This window comes from Anolis carolinensis, chromosome 4 (assembly GCF_035594765.1).
Source record: "Anolis carolinensis isolate JA03-04 chromosome 4, rAnoCar3.1.pri, whole genome shotgun sequence".
Classification (NCBI taxonomy): domain Eukaryota; kingdom Metazoa; phylum Chordata; class Lepidosauria; order Squamata; family Dactyloidae; genus Anolis; species Anolis carolinensis.
The window spans coordinates 199,927,852-199,946,997 of record NC_085844.1 but is presented as its reverse complement, the minus strand read 5'-3'; the positions used below and the strand labels follow the sequence as shown (position 1 = coordinate 199,946,997).

The 19,146-nt window shown below is 40.8% G+C and overlaps 1 protein-coding gene across 1 annotated transcript in view; it reads right to left on the bottom strand.

The window, feature by feature from the left end:
* mfsd4a (major facilitator superfamily domain containing 4A) overlaps nt 1-19,146 on the bottom strand; it is a 61,197-nt gene that overhangs the window by 25,566 nt on the left and 16,485 nt on the right. The window contains exons 2-3 of the mRNA XM_008115680.3: nt 12,786-12,984; nt 11,373-11,612 (exon numbers count right to left, since the gene is read on the bottom strand). Of these exons, the coding sequence (XP_008113887.2) occupies nt 11,373-11,612; nt 12,786-12,984 (439 nt within the window). The remainder of the gene's footprint in view (nt 1-11,372; nt 11,613-12,785; nt 12,985-19,146) is intronic.

The window sequence follows — 19,146 nt, the reverse complement described above, 5'->3', positions numbered from 1 at the left end:
CAGGGGTGTAATCTATAGCAGGGATGGGGAGCCTCACTCCATGCCTTGTGGAGGAACCTAACCCAATTCAGTCTTCTAGGTGTTTCCAGGTGTCCATGGCCTCTTCCCCATAACAAAATTGTTTTTGTGATTTAGAGCTCTGGTTTTGCATAGATAGCCCCTCCCCAGAGGTTGAAATGTACCTAACATTGTTACTGGCAGAAAGGACTACTAAGATAGCATACATGGGCACTTTTGGCTCCCACTTCATGTCCCATCCTCTACTGGAATGCAGCACCTGAAAACCTCTTTCAGATCAAATGCAGCCTTTAGGTTTGAAGTGATTATATTTCTGTCATGTATGGGCACATATGTTTTTTACCTGCTGGTCAGTATCCCACAATGGTTGGCCAGCAGAACCAGATGATCAAAAAACCTTTCAAAATCTCTTACCCAGCAGAACCTTGAAAAGGTGACACTCCCCTTGTGGAGAGGGTTATATGAATGTAAATGCATACATAATGTACAAAGTGAAGTACAGTAACACACTGAAGGTAGCTGCTCTCAGAGCCCAGAACTATGGAAGGCTAAGTTTTTTTTTCTCTGTTTGGGAGCTGACTGTATCTCCACCATGGCAGTTTAAACCTGCGTTTCTAAAGCTATGTGATGTGAAAGGCAGACAATGATTTGATCCCTCAATGTGCCAGGGAGCTATTTATGTCCATTGTCTTTCTTTCTTTCCCCCTGGAAGTTCTAAAGAGATTGGTCACAAGAGTGCTAGGGGTCCAACAGCGGTCCATGGACTACCACTTATGCAAAACTATTTCAACTCATTTTAAAATGTATTTGTTTTTATGTTGTCCTTTTAAATAAGATTTTGCTTTTAACCTGGCACATTATTCTTTTTAGAGACTTTGGGTTTTCAGGTGCTGCATTCCAGTAGAGAATGGGACATGAAGTGGGAGCCAAAACTGGGATGAAGTTTGATGTTAAAATTAAATAAGTTAAAGCAGGGATATTATTATCACCAGTTGCTTATCCAAAAAGGAGGCCAACAAGGCTTAGACATTCAGTTTTCAAATATTTATGGGGTTAAGTCTACTCTGCATCGTTCTCAAGATCGATTATACGAAATAGCAGGGAAACTGGCAAGGTGAGAGACTACCGAGTGACGCAGAAGAGAAAACAGACATGTCATTCAGCATGGATTCTTGTCCTGCTTTTCTTGCTTTCAGTTTGCTTGGTTTACGCCCATATTTCCTCAATAACGTGGCCGTAATGTTGCTCTTCAGGTCTGAATCACTGGGTTTGCTCATAGGTAACTGCAAAGCACAGGGAACCTGAAACTTAAATCTTGCAAGAAACTTCTAGCAGGAAATATTACCAAGTCTTTCTTTTCTCTTAGACCCCCATTTATTTCGTATATCAGTGGTGTTCATTTAAAACTCTTGCAACAAGAATAAACGAAGCCTGCAGTTAGAATTCTTATCTTGGATGCAGGGAGCTTAATTCAGAAAATAGAAGCGTTAGCATTTGGATTCTATCGCACACGTCACTCTTAAAATTACCCAAAATTTACCATTTGTAATAACACCAAAAATTTGGACTTAAACTTTTAATCAACCTAAGGAATTCTAGGAACTGTAGTGTAAAACAAAACGTTTAAAAAGTTTCCCGAACTCTGTTAATTATATTCTGATAATGACATATGGCTTGCAAGTGTGACATGACAGGTTTTTTTCTCCGACTTCAGTCTAGGAATGATTCCCTCTCATTCCCACCACAGGGAGTGGTACATTTGATACTTCCCTCCTTAGCCACAATATTAATGAAGACCTCCCCTGTGTGTTAATGGGAACATCCCTTCCATAGTACTAATTGCAAGAAAAGAAGCAATCTTCAGTGGAACTGTGACTATGGAGAAAGAGTCAAATGTACCATGCCCATATCTTGATAGAAATCACCTTCCACTTAAACCAAGGAATAAAGTGGGGGAAACCCTGTTGTGAGTGGAAACCCAATTGCTTAAGTAACACATAGCTAGGCCCTCATAGATATATGAGGCAGCCATTTCAGGAGTCACAATGAAGGATGTATCACGCAAGAGGGTATCCAAGGTGTATATACCACTGGCAGCTGTATTTAAGAGCAGATGTTGTGACTGCGCCTTCGGGGATTATGGTTGATGGAGATGGGATCCGAAGAGGAAGAAAAAACCCTCGTGATGAGGGTTCACTGGAGGAGTTGCACAGGAAGCGACTTAGAGAGCTATATGGGGGATCTTCTGAGGAAGATTCAGATGGGGAGTTTGGGGAGTTTGGGGAAATGGATGCTGAGGAACAGGTGGTGGCTGGGGAAGTGGGCACCGAATGGGCACAGCCACCAGAGATGTCTGGGATTTGGGGCCTATGGATACTACTGAACCTGGGGTTTCTGCAGGAGCTGATCCCACTTGGGATGCTTGGAGAAGGGAGGATGGTTCTTTAAGTGTTCATGGGGCTAAGTGTGGGCAGGATGATTGGGACTCCGATGAATTGCTAGGTACTCCAGATCCACGAGCTCTAGCTGTGTGGAGTTCGGACTCTGAATAGATTTGGGACACCTGGTGTTTGGGTGTGAGTGTTTGGTCACCCAGGAGGAAGGGGAATAAAATGGGAATGTTTGGCCAATGCACTTTGCGTGTGGCAAGGTGTTGCTGAGGCGCCATTGGGATCTCTGTGTTTCCGTGAAGACTGGACTTGGACTGTGATTCGGATCTGCTGATACCATCTGGCTTGGCTCTCGCTGTGTCTTATCGTGGACCTGGTTTGGATGACTGCACCCTCTTCGGACTTTGGATTGAATTTGACCTGGCTTCTGTCTACGCTCCCAGACTGACGACTACTCCCAGCTTCTGACTTCTGGAATTTGCTGCTGCCTCTCGACCTGACCTTGGATTCTCCTGACGATGGCTATTCATCATCCCTTTGAAGCTTCAGCTTTATCTGCACCGTGGAAGCAGTTTACTGCTCTTCTAGTTTGTTTGTTTTTAAGCCAGTTTGCTGTTTTTCTTTTGGGAACTGTCCCTTTAACTCCGCAGAGCCGGCTGTCTGTTTTCAGAAACGGTTTGGAGCTAAAAGAAGCTTTTGCACTTTCTGTTATACTCTGCAGCTTTTGGAAGGTTGCAAGCCTTCGTTTATTTTGCATGTTATCTTGCAGTCAACTCTATTTGTTTCTTCTAAGCTGAATTGAAGCGTCCTTAGTTTTTATTGAATGCCAGCATGGGAAAATAGCATGGCTTGTTTTTGTGTTATTTTTGGCTTATCTTCAGAATAAACTCTGTTTTGTTTGTGACCTGGCGTCTGACTCTTGACAGCAGAGGGTAGGGATGCTTTGATATTTCCAACTTCATCTGGCACAACCCTAAATGCTAAAAAAAACCCTATGGAAATAATAATTCAAAACATCTAGAGGATCAAACCAAGGAACATAGTCTTGTTCACATTATACAATTATAGCATGTTCATATTATTTCAGCTACCATGACTCCATCCTATAAAATCTTGAGGTTTGTAGTTTTGTGAGATATTTACTAGTAGTTATTTTATGCCAGCAAACTGTAATGTTTCACCAAACTACAAATCTGCAGATTTAATAGGATGGAGGCATGGACATTAAAGTGGAATCACAGTGCTGCAACTATATAGTAAAAAATGCATCCTTATCTCTAATTGATATTAGCCTTTTACCCTATCGTTTTCTGGGTATAATTACTGCTACATTGTATATCATGTGTTTTTAATGCTCCTTATTTCAATATTTGTACAGGACATAGGACTGATTACTCAGGAAGTAAGTCTCGCTGTGCTCAATGGGGTTTATTTCCTATTAAGCATATCTGAAATGTCAGTCTTAGTTGTAAATACACTTTAGCAGCTTAAGCAGCATATAATTTCTAATGAAAGAAACCCCAAAACTAGAATAGATTACTTCATTCAGCTCTTTTGCAATTGAATTTTATTTTGATGTCGGTATCAGTTGCTTTGTAGTTTTAAGACAATGTAATGAAGTAGTCAGTCATGTACTACAGAGTACAACAAAGATGAGTGAAAACACAACAGGGCTCCCAATACAATTTTAGCAACCCCCCCCCCCCCCCCGGGTTATTCTCCTTTAAGAGACAATGTCAGAAGCCTTCAGAGCTACCAAACTTTGTTGGAAGAATAATTAGGAAAGCTTTCCACGTGGAGCACAAACTAATAAGATCATCTGCATCACTTCGCAGCATAGTTCAGTCCTACCTGGGTAATGTTTTTGTTTCTTAAAGTGAGAAGCTCTTGAAAAATAAGTGACTTTTAGTGAAGACATCTATCCGTAATGCTATTTCCCATATTCAAATTCCTTTACGCACAGTCCAATGCTATCATGGCAAGTAAGTTGCAGGAACACAGGATGTAGCAAAAGTCCTGCTCCATCAACCAATGTTGGCAATGTTCCCAAAGAACATTCAACAAAAAACCTTCAAAAGGCAGAACAGAGAGAGATCCATGGCTCTGCTATTATGTTTTGCAAGTGGCAGAAGAGTTTGTCTGTAAGTTTGTGAAGGAAGGCTGTGGATCATATATTTGTAAGTGGCTCCAAGGCCCACTGAGTTCAATCCACTGCTGTGTAAAGCACACCTGGGAGACTGTCATTCCAACTTTGTTTTAAAAACCCAACAAAGGAGAATCCATCACCTTTCAAGGTAGTCTATTTCATTACTGAACAGCTCTTACAAAGTTCTTGATGATGTTTATGTGAAATTTCTCTTCTTGAAATTTTAATCTCTTGGTTCACATTCTGTGTCAGAGAACAGCAGGAAATAAGCTGGCTTTATTTTTAAAGATAACTGCTGACTCCTTACTCAATAATTTCTTATCCAAGATAAATATACTAAACTCTATCAACCATTCATCGCATTGTTTAGTTTCTAGACCTTTTATCACTCTAGTCATCCTCTGGACATATTACAGTCTCTTAATGTGCTTCCTATATATTGGTGCCCAGAACTTGCTACTGTTTTTCAGATGAGGTCTCATCATTGATTTAGTGATGTACTAGTCTGTTGGTGTAGCTAGAACTGTATTGTCTTTCTTTTGCCTATCTGGCTGATGTCTGGTCGGACAAAGATCCTTTCCCCAATTATTCATGTCAACCCAGGTGTCACTCATTTTGTCTTTCTTTTTTTAATGTCAGGAGCAACTTGAGAAACTGCAAGTCACTTCTGGTGTGAGAGAATTGGCCATCTGCAAGGATGTTGCCCAGGGGACGCCCGGATGTTCGATGTTTTACCATCTTGTGAGAGGCTTCTCTTATGTCCCCGCATGGGTAGCTAGAGCTGACAGATGGGAGCTCACCCCGCTCCCCAGACTTGAACCGCTGACCTTTTGGTCAGCAGTCCTGCTGGCACAAGCGTTTAACCCATTGCGCCAGCGGGGGCTCCATCTTGTCTTCATGATCTGACTTTTCTTAACCTGAACATTTATCCCAGTAGAAATTCATTTTGTTTATTTTGGCCCAGATCACAAATCTGAACGCTGAGGTATGAACTAATCTTTCCAGTTTATTATCATTTGTAAATTTAATGTGTGTGCTTTCTATTCTATCACTGAAGTCACTTATAAAGATGCTGAATAAAACTGGACCAACAACATAACCTTGTGGCACTCCACTTGTTACACGTCTTCAGAATGATGAGGAAACATAATTTTTCAGATGTGGGCAAGTAAAACTATGCATACCAATCCTGTAGAAACATAGCCTAACAGAAAAAAGTAAAAAAGAAGCCTAACAAGTTAAAATCTTTACAGAAAAAAGAGACTGCATTGAATGTTTATATTGTCCGTTTGATTTTTTCAGCCTTAAAGCTCTCTCTTAATATTCATTTTTAGATGACACTGGACTATGGCTTATTGCTTATAAGTGACTCCTATAATACATTTATTAACTCAAGATTAATGCTAATCTTTTCAAACCCTTTTGCCTTTGCTTATATATAGCTGCTGCTATGAAGTTCCTTTTTTGTTAACGTAACTTTTTATTTGCATACATTAACAGCTTACAGTGTAAACAGAACACAAAACAATGAATATGTTACAAACACATAACCCCACCACCAAGGCCTGAACAACAATAATTTCCTTTGCCATACATTTATGAGTCAACCAGTAAACAAATGACATATTCAAAAGTCCTGATTAACAAGGTTGTATTGTTTTCCCTTTTCACTCTCTAAAACAGACATGGGCAAACTTCAGCCCTCCAGGTTTTGGACTTCAACTCACACAATTCCTTACATACAGTCTGTAGGAATTGTGGAAGCTGAAGTCCAAAACACCTGGAGATCTGAAGTTTGCCCATGCCTGTTCTAAAACATTTAATAAAAAACGACCAATATGAATCAAAATCTGATCTATTAGTTTCCCCGCTAAACACCCTCATTTCCATTGAGGGCTCATGTAGGGCTATGTTCCATAGCTCCCCATACCATGCTTCCAGCATGAGATTGGTTACTGTCTTCCAGTTTCTTGCAATTATAAGTCTCACCACTGTGAGTAAAATAATCAGCAATTCTTTCTTTTCAATTTCTAAATTCAACTTTGTGGTGTCCATTAGCAATGCTAACCTAGCATCCGGGGTGATGTTTAGTCCTATAATGTTACCCATTTCCATACATATGTTATTCCAAACACTCTTCAGCTGGGGGCCCTCCTGCCATAAATGAAAATATGTCCCTTTGTGAATGCCACATTATACTGCTATGAAGTTCCCATTGTCCACCATCCTGTTGAGCTAAAACTGAGCCTTCCAGTAAATCATAGATTAGTTATTATTGATGGTGTTAAGGATCTTAGACAAGCACTTCCTTTTTGGCTTCCTCAGTGTATGTACTCCACATTAACAACTGGGAATTTAAAGGGGATCTGAAAATCGTTCCTTCTTATGAAAGATTCTGACACCACTCTTCTTCAAAGAGATCCCTTCCAGGCCTAAGAAATGAACTTCTCTGACTCAAGGTTGTCAGGTCTTTGTTTGCCCCCTTGTGCCACCACTCCCTGGTTGCCAACAGAATTTCCGTAGTTCCCAAAGACTGAGCAAATGATGCATAGAATTCTTTGTAATGCTATCTTTTTCTAACACCTTTAACACTTTGAGCATTAGTCACAAAACCTCCAAGATCCTGTTAGTTATGCCTAAAGTTATATTCTGTGTCCAGAAAACTTCTTTTTATTTTAAAGCTTTGTTAGTTTCCGAGATGTTCAATGGTCTAATCACATCAAAACATCTGTTGGATGACTCTGCTGCATTGCACCGAATATAATGCAAAAGTCACCTGGATTAAAGCAACAAGGGACATATACACCCTTAAGAGCTTGGAAACATTACTGCTGTCTGGGGGATATCAGATTGTGAATCTGGGAGTTGTGGGAGGGGAGAGTCAGGCAGTCTTCCAGATACTGCCTTTTACAACACTCAGCATTTGTAACCATTAGCTATGCTGGCTAATGCTGGGATGTGCAATCCAACAAACATCTGAAGGACTGCATAACCTCCACCCATACAATAAAACAGGCTTTGTGTGCATGAGAGAGACAGCACATTTTTTCAGAGCAAGATCCGGAGAATTTAAACTCATTTATTTTCTATGAGTATTGATATTATACCCAGGAGTGATTTTTGGACTAAACAGCATGTAGTTCAGTGTAGAAATATTTAGACTACAAAGCCAAGCAATCCTAACATGAAATACTTCACTGAATTTTGCCATCTTTCATAAAGCAGCCAGGGGAAAGGGGCTTTAGTTAGAATGGGAAGCAAAAGATGTGGCCTTTCCTCTCTGCACTGCCAGCTCAATAAAAACCGCCCCCAGCAAGGCTGTTAATTCTCCCTGGAATAGAAGCTGTCATTGGCACCAATCCTATGTGTAGCTAATTTGGGAATAAATCCCATTGCACCAAATAATTTTAACTGCTATAATGTAGGCCTGCATGCTTCAAAGCAAACAATTTGGTATGCCCAGTAAAGAGAGATTTAACTTTTAGGACTTTTTTTAATGTCAGGAGTGACTTGAGAAGCTGCAGGTCACTTCTGGTATGAGAGAATTGGCCGTCTGCAAGGACCTTGTCCAAGGGACGCCCAGATGTTTTTGATATCTTGCCATCCTTGTGAGAGGCTTATCTCATGTTCCCACATGGAGCTGGAGCTGACAGAGGGAGCTCATCTGCACTCTCACCTGGTTGGATTCGAAATGGCAACCTTCAGGTCAGCAACACAACCTTCAAGTCAGCTCTCCTGCCAGCACAAGGGTTTAACCCAGTGTGGTCCAACCTTTAGTTACCCGAGGGCCAATCAAACTTTAGTATATTGAATGTGAGGTCCAGAGTGAAGCTTCAATATGGCCATTATATGACCGTTTCTTAAAAACTTAAAGCAGTAAGAAGGGTAAATGATTTTTCCCCCAAATGTTAAATTAAAATATTTTTCCAGTAAGAAGGACAAGGGCCAACAAAAATGAAATGGTGGGCCACATGTAACCCGTGGGCCACGAGTTGGACCACACTGGTTTAACCCATTGCACTACCAGGGGCTTTTATATTTGGGACTGTTGAAAATGCAACAACACTCAGCACTTGAAAAGTTAAAGGTCTCTTAGGGTACATCTCCACTTTAGAACCAATGCAGTTTGACACCACTATAACTGCCATGGCTCAATGCTGTGGAATCCTGGGAGATGTAGTTTGGGTAGGGACCAGCATTTTTTGGCAGAGAAGGCTAAAGATCTTGTAAAGCTATAACTCCCATGATTCCATAACACAGGGCCATAGCAGTTAAAGTAAGGCCAAACTCCATTAATTCCATAGTAGATATACTCCCTTTGAAAAAGCAGCATTGATACGTGTGAATAATTTTCAATGACTCCAAATTTCCTAATCACCTATTCCAGTCTTTGAGATGTAAACCAATACTTTTAAGGATCTTCCCACCTTTACCCACACTTTATTCTTTCATGTCTACTAATAGTTAAACAAGATTACATCTGTGCAGTGCTATCTGTCTTATCTTCACAGGAGTTCTTACAACAAAGCCTTAGGACCTCTTCACACTTACCTCCCCATTGCTCTGTTTTGCTGGCAATTGCTGGCAAAATGGCAGGTGTGTGGGGCGCTGTGAGTGCCTTCCCTCTTTCCCCATTACAAGGAGGACATGGGACATGGTGCGTTGGTCCCTGTCCATATCAGATGGGACTACCCAAAATACAACTTACCTTGCATTGGTGGTGCCACTTCGGGGATCAATGGGGCGGGGCTGAGCTAGCGTCATCTGATGATGCTCGGCAGCCCCTACCCCAGAAGAGGAGAAAGGGGCCAAGAGCACCAAATCTAATAACTCCCTAGTTTCTCTCCCTCCACACACACACTGGTGCCTTTGCTGCTTATTTACTAGTGACTAGACACACACATGTTCCATCAAGAACGAACAACGCTTGATGAGCTTCCTCCTTCTTTGCAGTTATTGAAGACAGCTGCCCTGACCCTGAATTTTAAACTCTTTTATTTAATCCCTGTTCTGTGTATTTTAATATGTATTTTATGGAAATACATTTTAATATAGATCTTTCATAGAAACACATTTAATATGTGCATTAATAGAATTTTTACAATGTTTATATGTTTTAATTATGCTGTAATCCGCCTCAAGCCACGAGGAGAGGCAGGTAAGAAATATTATTTATTTATTTATTTATTTATTTCGCCTGTCAACTATCTCCACATGCATAGCAGGCCCAACCCTGATTAGCTTCCAAGTCAGAAAATGTGGGATGTATTCAGAGTGTTGTGGTGGTATTTCCTGAACAGACAACATATTGTGAGCTATCCTGGTTGTAATGTGTTTAGGGATGGATTGATCATTGGTGTGCAATTAAGACCAATTTCTTTCTTAGAAAGAATTGTTCCTGCTGAAAATTGAAGACTGCAGGAACTGGTTTGTTCCAATTGGTTGACATTTTAGATTTCCTTTAGGTACACTTACTGACTGTACCAAGGACCCTGTGCCCACCTGGTTCCCTTAAATTGTGGACTGCAACTTCAATTATCAGCCAGCATGGTCAATGATGGGAGTTATTGCTAACACATAAGAAGAGTGTATTATAGCAAAGATTATGCTGGATGGGGACTACAAAATTTGCAATCTAACATTATAGCAACAAGATGGAATGCAATGGTATAAATTCATTCTAAGCAGTTTGACAGACAATATCAGCCTACCCACCCCTTTTTTTAACCTAGTGCAATTTTTTCAGTTCCAGCTCTTTCTTTCTTGTTATCTCAAATTTTTCTACAGAGGAAAAGACTGCCCAGGGAGCTGTGGTAAGCAGTGATGTGGGTCAGAGTTCACCTGACTATCCTGGGTGAGAAATATTACGCAGAGAACAAAATATTACAGAAAATATCTCATATTTCTTTATGGGAGCCTAGAGATGTGAAGCTTGTTGCAGTTTCGACTGTCTAAAGCAATCCTTTGCAGCAGGAAGCTCTGCCTGCTGCATTTGTTGTTTGTTATTGGTGGAGAGACACCTCATTTAGTTCATATTTATACAGGTTATGGGCAATGGGAAAAACACTTAGAAGTCTGTTTTTGCTGAGTGAAAGAACCATTACTGCCTCCTATTTTGCAAAGTACTTTGTAGTGCATAATATGATTATCAAGGAAATAACTTCATCTGCAACAGAGAAGAAACGGCCATAAAATAGCTTCCTACCTTAGGAAGGCTGAAATGACAGACAAGTTTTATTTGCTTCCTGACAGTTTAGCTGAACCTGTTCTTTCTGTGCACAATAATTCTGATGAAAGAATTTCGTCCTCCCCAAATTATCTCTGACACTGCAATGCCAACATTGTTGAGGTTTTTTAAGTATCAAAATATGGAATACAAGCCTCATGAACCCATGAAAATAAAGTAAGTCCATTTTAGGTTCTTCTCTATCCATTCAACAGTGTTCTTCTCTGCTTCATTCAACAGTGTCATAATTGCACAAGCAGAGACAGAACAATACAGACAGTTTAGTGAAACACCATAATATTTCAAGTCTGAAAACTATGAACCAGACTAGAGATATCTGCACAAACACAACCAGCTTCTAATGGGATCCTGGAGATATTCAGATTGAGAGGCGCTCTCCTCAATATCCTGAACTATGTTATTTTAGAACAGTGGTTCCCAACCTTTGGTCCTCCAGTTGTTTTGGACTTCCAGAAATCTTGGCCAATTTACCAGCTATTAGGAATGGTGGGAGCTGAAGTCCAAAATATCTGGAGGACCAAAGGTTGGGAAACACGGATCCAGGATTATTCATTAAGGAGGCAATACTTACATTGATCAAAGCCATAATCCAGAAGGCATAAGATACTCGCGTCACCACCAGTCCTTTGGTAGGCAGGTCATAACTGGACAGGTTCCCAGGATGATGGGGGACCAGGGACTTTCGGATGTGAGGGAGGTTGTTGTTGCTAGTGGCGGTGCCATTTGTCAAGATGCAATTGGTGTCTGACAAAAACGGGTCAGCTATCAGTGGGCTCAACAGGGCACCAAAACCCACAAAGAAATGAAGGACCTACAAAATGGAAAAGAAAACCTGGAATTACTTCCAACATCATGATGCCAGGCATCTCTGATGACAAATATGGCCAGATAAATGTAATCAGATTCCAATTCATACATATTTATATGAAGTGAGCACCATGGTTTGCACCTTCAACAGTAGCTTCGAATTGCTGGATTCTGATCTAACAGCTTTCTTCATCAAACCTTTCCCATAAGTACTGCAATGTGATAAGAAACCTAGCAGTCTCCTAGAATGCAAATGAAGTCCTTTTTGAGATACTGATTTATAATATTTCTATGCTACAAAAATGATCAGAGTAGCATAAAGCATCGCAAAAAAGTAGCAATATTAAAAAACAAAAATGTATCAAACCAATATTTCAATGTGTTATGCTGTTCACACTGCATCCCTGTACAGGTATTTATTTTTATAGCAAAGAATTAAACATGATGAAATTACAACAACACTCATTAGTCAGGTTCATATGGTGGAAACAATTCTGGAAATATATGTTATGCGATAGAAGGAAACTGCAATACTATCTTCACAGGACATTTTATGTGTGCAGGTTAGGATTCTGTGATATTGTACTGCATTTTCTTACAAAAGCCATGTTGCCTTTTCTTAAATGTTGTGATTTGTCTCTTAGGAATCCTATTTGGACTTAAAGATGACTAAATTACAGAAGAAGGGCTAACTTTGGAACAGGAGACGTGCTGTATATATATGCCTCAGGGCTCTCTTTGACACAACTGCCCAGATATAAAATAGGAAGAATTCCACAAAATAGGGTGATCAGGAGATAAGATCAGGAGAATGAGGCAAGAGAAGAGGGTTGACAAATGCACTAATTGCGATGTTACTGGCAAGTGTATACTTTGTCTTGGCTATAGAGCTCAATTAAGGCATCCTTCTGCCAAGCACCTATACTGACTTTAGGAACATCAAGAAAGGGTTCAGTGAAACATAAAGAATCCCCTAACTATAACTTGTAGAAGCTGGGAAGTTTGTTTGGGTCTAAGTTCAGAACCTCTCCTCCTTCTTTAAGGGGAGTACCAAGTATGTATGTTGGCCAGCTGCCAAGTCCAGCCAAAGTTTGTAGTACAACAACAAGGAGTCAAAACAGCAAAAGATCCAAAGGTCGAAAAAGGAAAGCCAGACTCTCACAGCTCTTTGTCTCACCTGCAGGAAGACAGCCGAATCCTTCTGATAAATCTTCACCAGCTGCATATTGGAGAGTGTGTCGATGCACCCCATGGCCAGCCCCGCCACAGCCATGACCACTGCGAGGACCACCACATTGTGGCAGATGGGGATGATGGCAAAAACCACCGAGATAGCAAGCGATGATGCAAAGAGGGCAAGCAGAGAATGGGCCAACCTGGAGCAAGGGGAAGAGGAAAAAGAGGAAGATGTACTCTTTTATTTGTTGTCATTGATAATGTTTTCATCTCACCTACTAATTACAGTTCTTGAGGCAGGTTAGAAAGAGGGAGGGAGGGAAGGAGAAGCTATCTCTAATAGCAAAATAAACTTTAATGCGAAACGGAAAAAAAAGAACAACACTCTGAAAACTATAAATAGCAGCAGTATTGCCTAAGGATTCTTAAAAACCCAGATAACAAAGGTATTGGCATTGTACCTAAAAATAATCAAAGTAAACACAAGATGAATTGATTAAAAGATGAAGAATATGTTGCTTTCCATGCTTTGTGATCCTGGCCAGACTCCTGCATTTCCTGCACATTTAGATCAATAGTACCCAAAGTGGCTTTGATGATATACTTTATGTGTCTAATTTATTGTGGACAGAGTAGGTAGCAAGCTTTGTGATCATTTGAACCACTTTGGACAGAAATATCATCCCATTCCACCAGCTGGTCCGTTGTGTGGAGAGGTGTACATAATATTTTTAGCTTTTGAGATATTGAGTAAGTCAATTTGCACACACACTGAGTAGCAATTTGCCATGAACTGCAAAGGAAACACAGACTTTTAGATAGATATGTTATCATCTCCCTGGATAAAAATTGAGAAAAACCTGTTGCTCTGGTTTGCAGCAGCCAAAACAAGATTTGAGGAGCCTGGCTAGTCAGCGTTTATGTCATTCACAAAACCAGTGGACACCCTCACCCACTTTCTGAGAACCCCCCCCCCCCACCTGAAAAAATGCCAAAGGAGGGGGGATAATATATTTATTTTATTTTATTTATTTACAGTATTTATATTCCACCTTTCTCACCTTGAAGGGGACTCAGGGTGGATCACAATGTACATATATATGGCAAACATTCAATGCCATTAGACAAACAACACACACACACAGACAGACACAGAGGCTATTTAACTTCCCAGCTTCTGGCTTTGTGAGGGTATACTTGATTCCAGCCACAGGAGGAGCTGCTGCTTCATCCTCCACTGTGACGACGAGTCCTTTTTGATGGAGTACTTCCTCATCCGGTGTTGTAAATCAGTTAAATTAGCCTCCCCGAATAAGTGGTCCCTAATTTTTCTACTTGACAAATGCAACTGTCTTTCGGGTTGCTTAGGTCAACAATGAGCAAGGCTATTTTTTATTTTAATTGTCGAGTGCTCACTCCGACACCAGCTGGCCTCAAAGTCATGACCAAGAGTCATAGTGATTTATTGCAACTGGCTACTAACCAGCCTGCGCCACAGATTCTCAGCCACCTTTTATAGTTACATCCAAAGTTAACCTAAAAGGTAATATATCATAATTAGGAAATATAGTAGGACCTGTGGGACTGATATTCAGTTTCACCTACCTAATGTCCTCTCTAGAAGTTCTCTAGGTCCTCCAGGCAATTCTATGGTACTTCCATCATATGTTACCATGGATTCACCATTGAGGACCTAGCAAATTTCTAGAGGGTATACCTTTCTAAGAAAATTCTAGTCCCTCCAAAGTGGCTGTATGGTGACTTCCAGTAGAAGTTGTACATTTTAATAGGATTCATTATTGAACACAGTAAGTTTAGGAATATTTCTCCCACAGATACAGGGAATCAAGTGGAGCCTCAATCTAGGTTTAAACGTATTCAAAATAGTCAACTCTACATGGAACTGTGTCTCCAATAAACTAATCAGATAAGTATTTCTCTGACTTTCCTTGCAGACAGCAAATGGACAATCACTACACCAGTTCCAGCTGTGCCCAAGGAATGCAGGGTTTGATGGATATTCTTTTCTGGCATCAGTGAGATAGATCTCCTATCAGAGATGAGACCCTCCTTTGCTGGTGGATATCTTTCTGCTGTAAAAATTAAAATCTCTTACCAATATTGCCTTATTGTTACCAATGGTCTAACTGATTTTGAAAGAAAAAGGGGTGTCCTGGAGAATGTCTCTCAGCAAGAAAATGTTGGAACTGTCTTTGTGAATGGCCGAGAGCTGCCTGCACCCTCTCATGTACCTTGGTCAGAATGAGCCTGCTTGAACATGGACATGGCTTCCCTGCCGTGAACTCTCCCTATCTGACTGCCACAGGATTAATCTAAGCTTTGACTGTAGATACAAATGACTAGTCTCTTTCTTTTGATTAAAAGAATGTATGTTTTCAAGATTCAGTAGCAAGGTCGCTCAAATTCTGTACTCAGAACACCTGCATTCTAAAAAACTACATTAAAAAAAAGAAATCACCAGGATATTTTGTTTTGGATGTCATCATGACTAGAATCAGTAAAGTATGTAGGGTACTGAAATGCCTCCTTTTCCTTTCTCCTTGCCTAAACACCGTCTTCACAGCCTTAAAGACTTATAACTTGTGATGCAAAGTGACAAAAGATTTCTTAATCCACTTTGTCTACACCTGGTAGTATACACATGTAGTGCAAATACTGCAACTATACATTGCAAATACGGAAGTCTCACAGTACAGTTGGCCCTCTGCGGGTTTATCTTTTATGGCTTTGATTAATACGGTTTCTTTCAGAATCTCTAGGCCAGTGGTTCTCAACCTGTGGGTCCCCAGGTGTTTTGGCCTATAACTCCCAGAAATCCCAGTCAGTTTACCAGCTGTTATGATTTCTGGGAACTGAAGGCCAAAACACCTGGGGAGCCACAGGTTGAGAACCACTGCTCTTGGCCCTTTAATGCGACTCTATGGTCAACTTCCAATGAAAACTGTCCACAGTCTTGCCCTGAGGATCTAGAAATTATTAGAAATGTGTTCTCTCAAATAAAAAAATAGTGTTTTTATTTGCAGTTATTAACATTTCATGGAGGTCCCATGCCCTCAATTACAGTGAATGTGAAGGATGGACTGTCTATCATGTGACATATTATTTTATTAACCCCCACAGCAACTATGTGAAGTTGACTACTTTGTCTCTGAATGATATGCAGTAATTGAGAAGGATTCCCCAGTTGTTGAACAGTACCAAGAACAACAAAGAAACACTTTAAATTATAGTACTAACATTAAATAAAACTTTGATTGCTTTTTTGTGTGATTATGTGCAAAAGAATTGTGAGCTCTGTTCAGTTCTTATCTCATGAGAAAATTCCTACCCTCAGAGTTCTGTAAATAAAAGTGCACCCCTCTGGTACAAGTTGAACTTGATGACCTAGTGTTAAGAGCAACCTAAATCCCACAAGCATGCATTTTGTCCACATCCAAACTACATCTCACTAATGATGAACCAAAAGTGGAACAACAGAACCCCAATCAAGGTGTTAACCTACTCATCCCCATCTACATATCTCCATGCAAGCTCCATGTATTGCCAAACTGGAACCTGAACATCAATCTAAGTCCAGCATTCTTCCTGATCAACCTCATTGGCTGTCTATTGCTTTCCATCTACAGGACTACGTTTAGAAGCACGACAGTAACTAGTTTTAGGGAAAGAGACAATACTATACTATACAGACTGTCTACTGAACCAGCATGGGAGAAACTCAAGTTTAAACTTTTGCTCAGTCATGAAACCTTTCTGGTGAGAGGTTGTTGCTGTGTGCTTTCATGTTATTTAGGCTTACAGTGACCAAAAGAAAACTCATCATAGGCTTTTCTTGGCAAAGAAAGGCATACATGATTTAATTAAATTAATGAAGAGATGCTTTGCTTTCCTCTGCAAGAATGTGACTTGTCCAAGGTCACACAGTGGGTGTCCATTCCAAGTGTTGATTTAAACCCTGGTCTCAGCTCAGGATCTGTTCACAACCAACCATTTGAAGGAGTAGCTCAGGGTACACCTTGAACCTCAGCCTGGAATTTTGTGCCACCTTTCTTGGTTTGAGTCCGTATGTCAGAGATGCTCAACTTTTCAGATTTTAGGACTATATCCACATCTTTGTCCAAATTTACAAATCCACTCCCATACCTAAGCATAATGGAATGGGGAAGCCTCCCTCTCTGTCTCATGAGATGTGGGGATCATGGAGGGTGAAGGAAGTGAAGAGTTCTTTCATTACCCAGTTGTCTTCACTGACCTTGTTGTTCCTTCTCTCCTTTGACTTCATCACACCAGACTTTTTCCCCGTCCTGAGACACTACCAAGATGCAGATAGGACAGAGCCTGCCAGAGCCCATCACATGACGCAGGGCTACTTCCGGTGGGTTGCGTTCCAGCTCCATCCTAGCAGTGTGTTCAGAGGCTGCCCTGAAAACATGGGAGATAACCCATGTTCTCATTTAAGAAGCTGGGGGCAGCGCAGGACGAAGCCGAGGGCAGATGGTAAAGGGGTGATGTGAGGCACTGCCCCGATGATTTTCCCTGAGGCTCCATAGATTCCCTGGCTGTCTCTCGGCTTATGGATCTCTGTCTGATGAGGTCCCTTCTCAATGGTACTGGTTCAACCTGATAGAGACTTTCCACTTTCCCACCACCCAGTTATCCTAAGACTACCATCCTGAGATCATCAGAACAATGGTTCTCCTTTTGTCAAACAGCTGAAGAGCTGAGCAGCAGAACAAGTAAGCAGGCAAGTGACCACCAACTTCACATGACATCCCACAGATTGTCCTCCTGACTATGCAGCCACATAAACTAGAGCCACAGAATGGCAGAGCTCTTTACAGACTCTACAAAAGATGCCATTCTGTAATAGCAGCTTCTCTACAAGTCATGCCAAACTGCCATGACCACAGTTCCTTCTACTGTCCACTTTTTAAAGCCAAAGTCTTTCCCTGACTCTCTCTCCTCTAAATTAGCCATTCCCAACCAGATGCTCTTCGGATATTTTGGAATATAGCTCCCATCATCTCCAACCATGCCGACAGGTATATGAGTGGCAGCCCAGCATAACTAGAGAGAACTGAGCTTGACAATGGAGTGAACTGACTTGGAAAAGGATGCCCTACATCAGTTTGTGAGGCTTTAACCACCAGTTAAAGAGAAAATGTTTAAAGGAGAGCTGGACACAAGGCAGATCAGGCTCTATCAGTAAATCTCAAATTGATATAAACAGATGCATAAACACTTCTGGCTCCTACCTGTTTAGCAATGGCAACAATAATAACAACAACATAGGTCTTCCCTATAAATTATACAGGCACTCAAAACAAATTCCTGGAATCAGAAGTGAACCTATCATGGGATTTTCAAGATTTGTTCAAAATGGGGTTGCCCTTGTCATCCTCTGAGGCTGAGAATCTCATGCTTGTAAGTAAAAACAAATGAGATCTGACAAACTAAATTTTTTCCCCACCCCATAATTTAATGGATTTTTTCCATATGCCGTTCTTTCCCAGAATTGACCAGGCAAAGATTTGCAAGATAGGGAAAAGAGCCACTTGACAATTTACTGCCCTGCAATTATCCTGAAAGTCCACAGCAATACAGCCCCAACCTTTGTGAGTTAATATCAGGGCCAGTCCTGTTCCCAGGTGTTTCGGGCTCCAGTTTTCTCCAGGAGTAATAGTCTCAAATGCTCACGCCTTCTGGAAGAAAATGAGTAACATCCTGCATCTTCTAAACTTCACACGCAGCTATTATTATTACTTATTGAAAAACTTGTCATGGCCAGTAATTCTTTGAAGCATTTCAATGCAATTAGATTACTGACAGGACAGGAAGTCTCTTTCTTATCCAGCCAGATATAATCAGAAGAGTGTGAACAAGAATGATAAAAATGAAATTTAAAAAACAGGATCAGAGCTGACAAGTCCAGTTTGCTGTATGAGCACCACACAACTCAATTATGACGAAGGAGCCAGTCAGCTAACTCTCCTAAAGAGAGCAGAGCTCAAATTGCATGGCAACTTTTGGAAGGTGCTCAGGAAGACTGGAGGTCAACAGGTAACCAGAGTGTGAATCTGGAAAAAGGCTGGCACCAACAGAATCCATAGGGGCTAACAGTAATGGAAATATCCCCAAAAATGATACTTGCATAGTCACATGGGCACGTTGCCTGTTTACATAGGAGTGGGCAGCAGTCATGCCATTGTTTCACTTCTGCTTATCATGGAAAGAACAAAAAAAATGGAATGATGTGCAGATAGGATCCAAGTTGGATTTAGCATTGGTTGCCCTTAAACCTTCAACCTATCCTTGTAACAGTAAGACATAAGAGGGGAGCA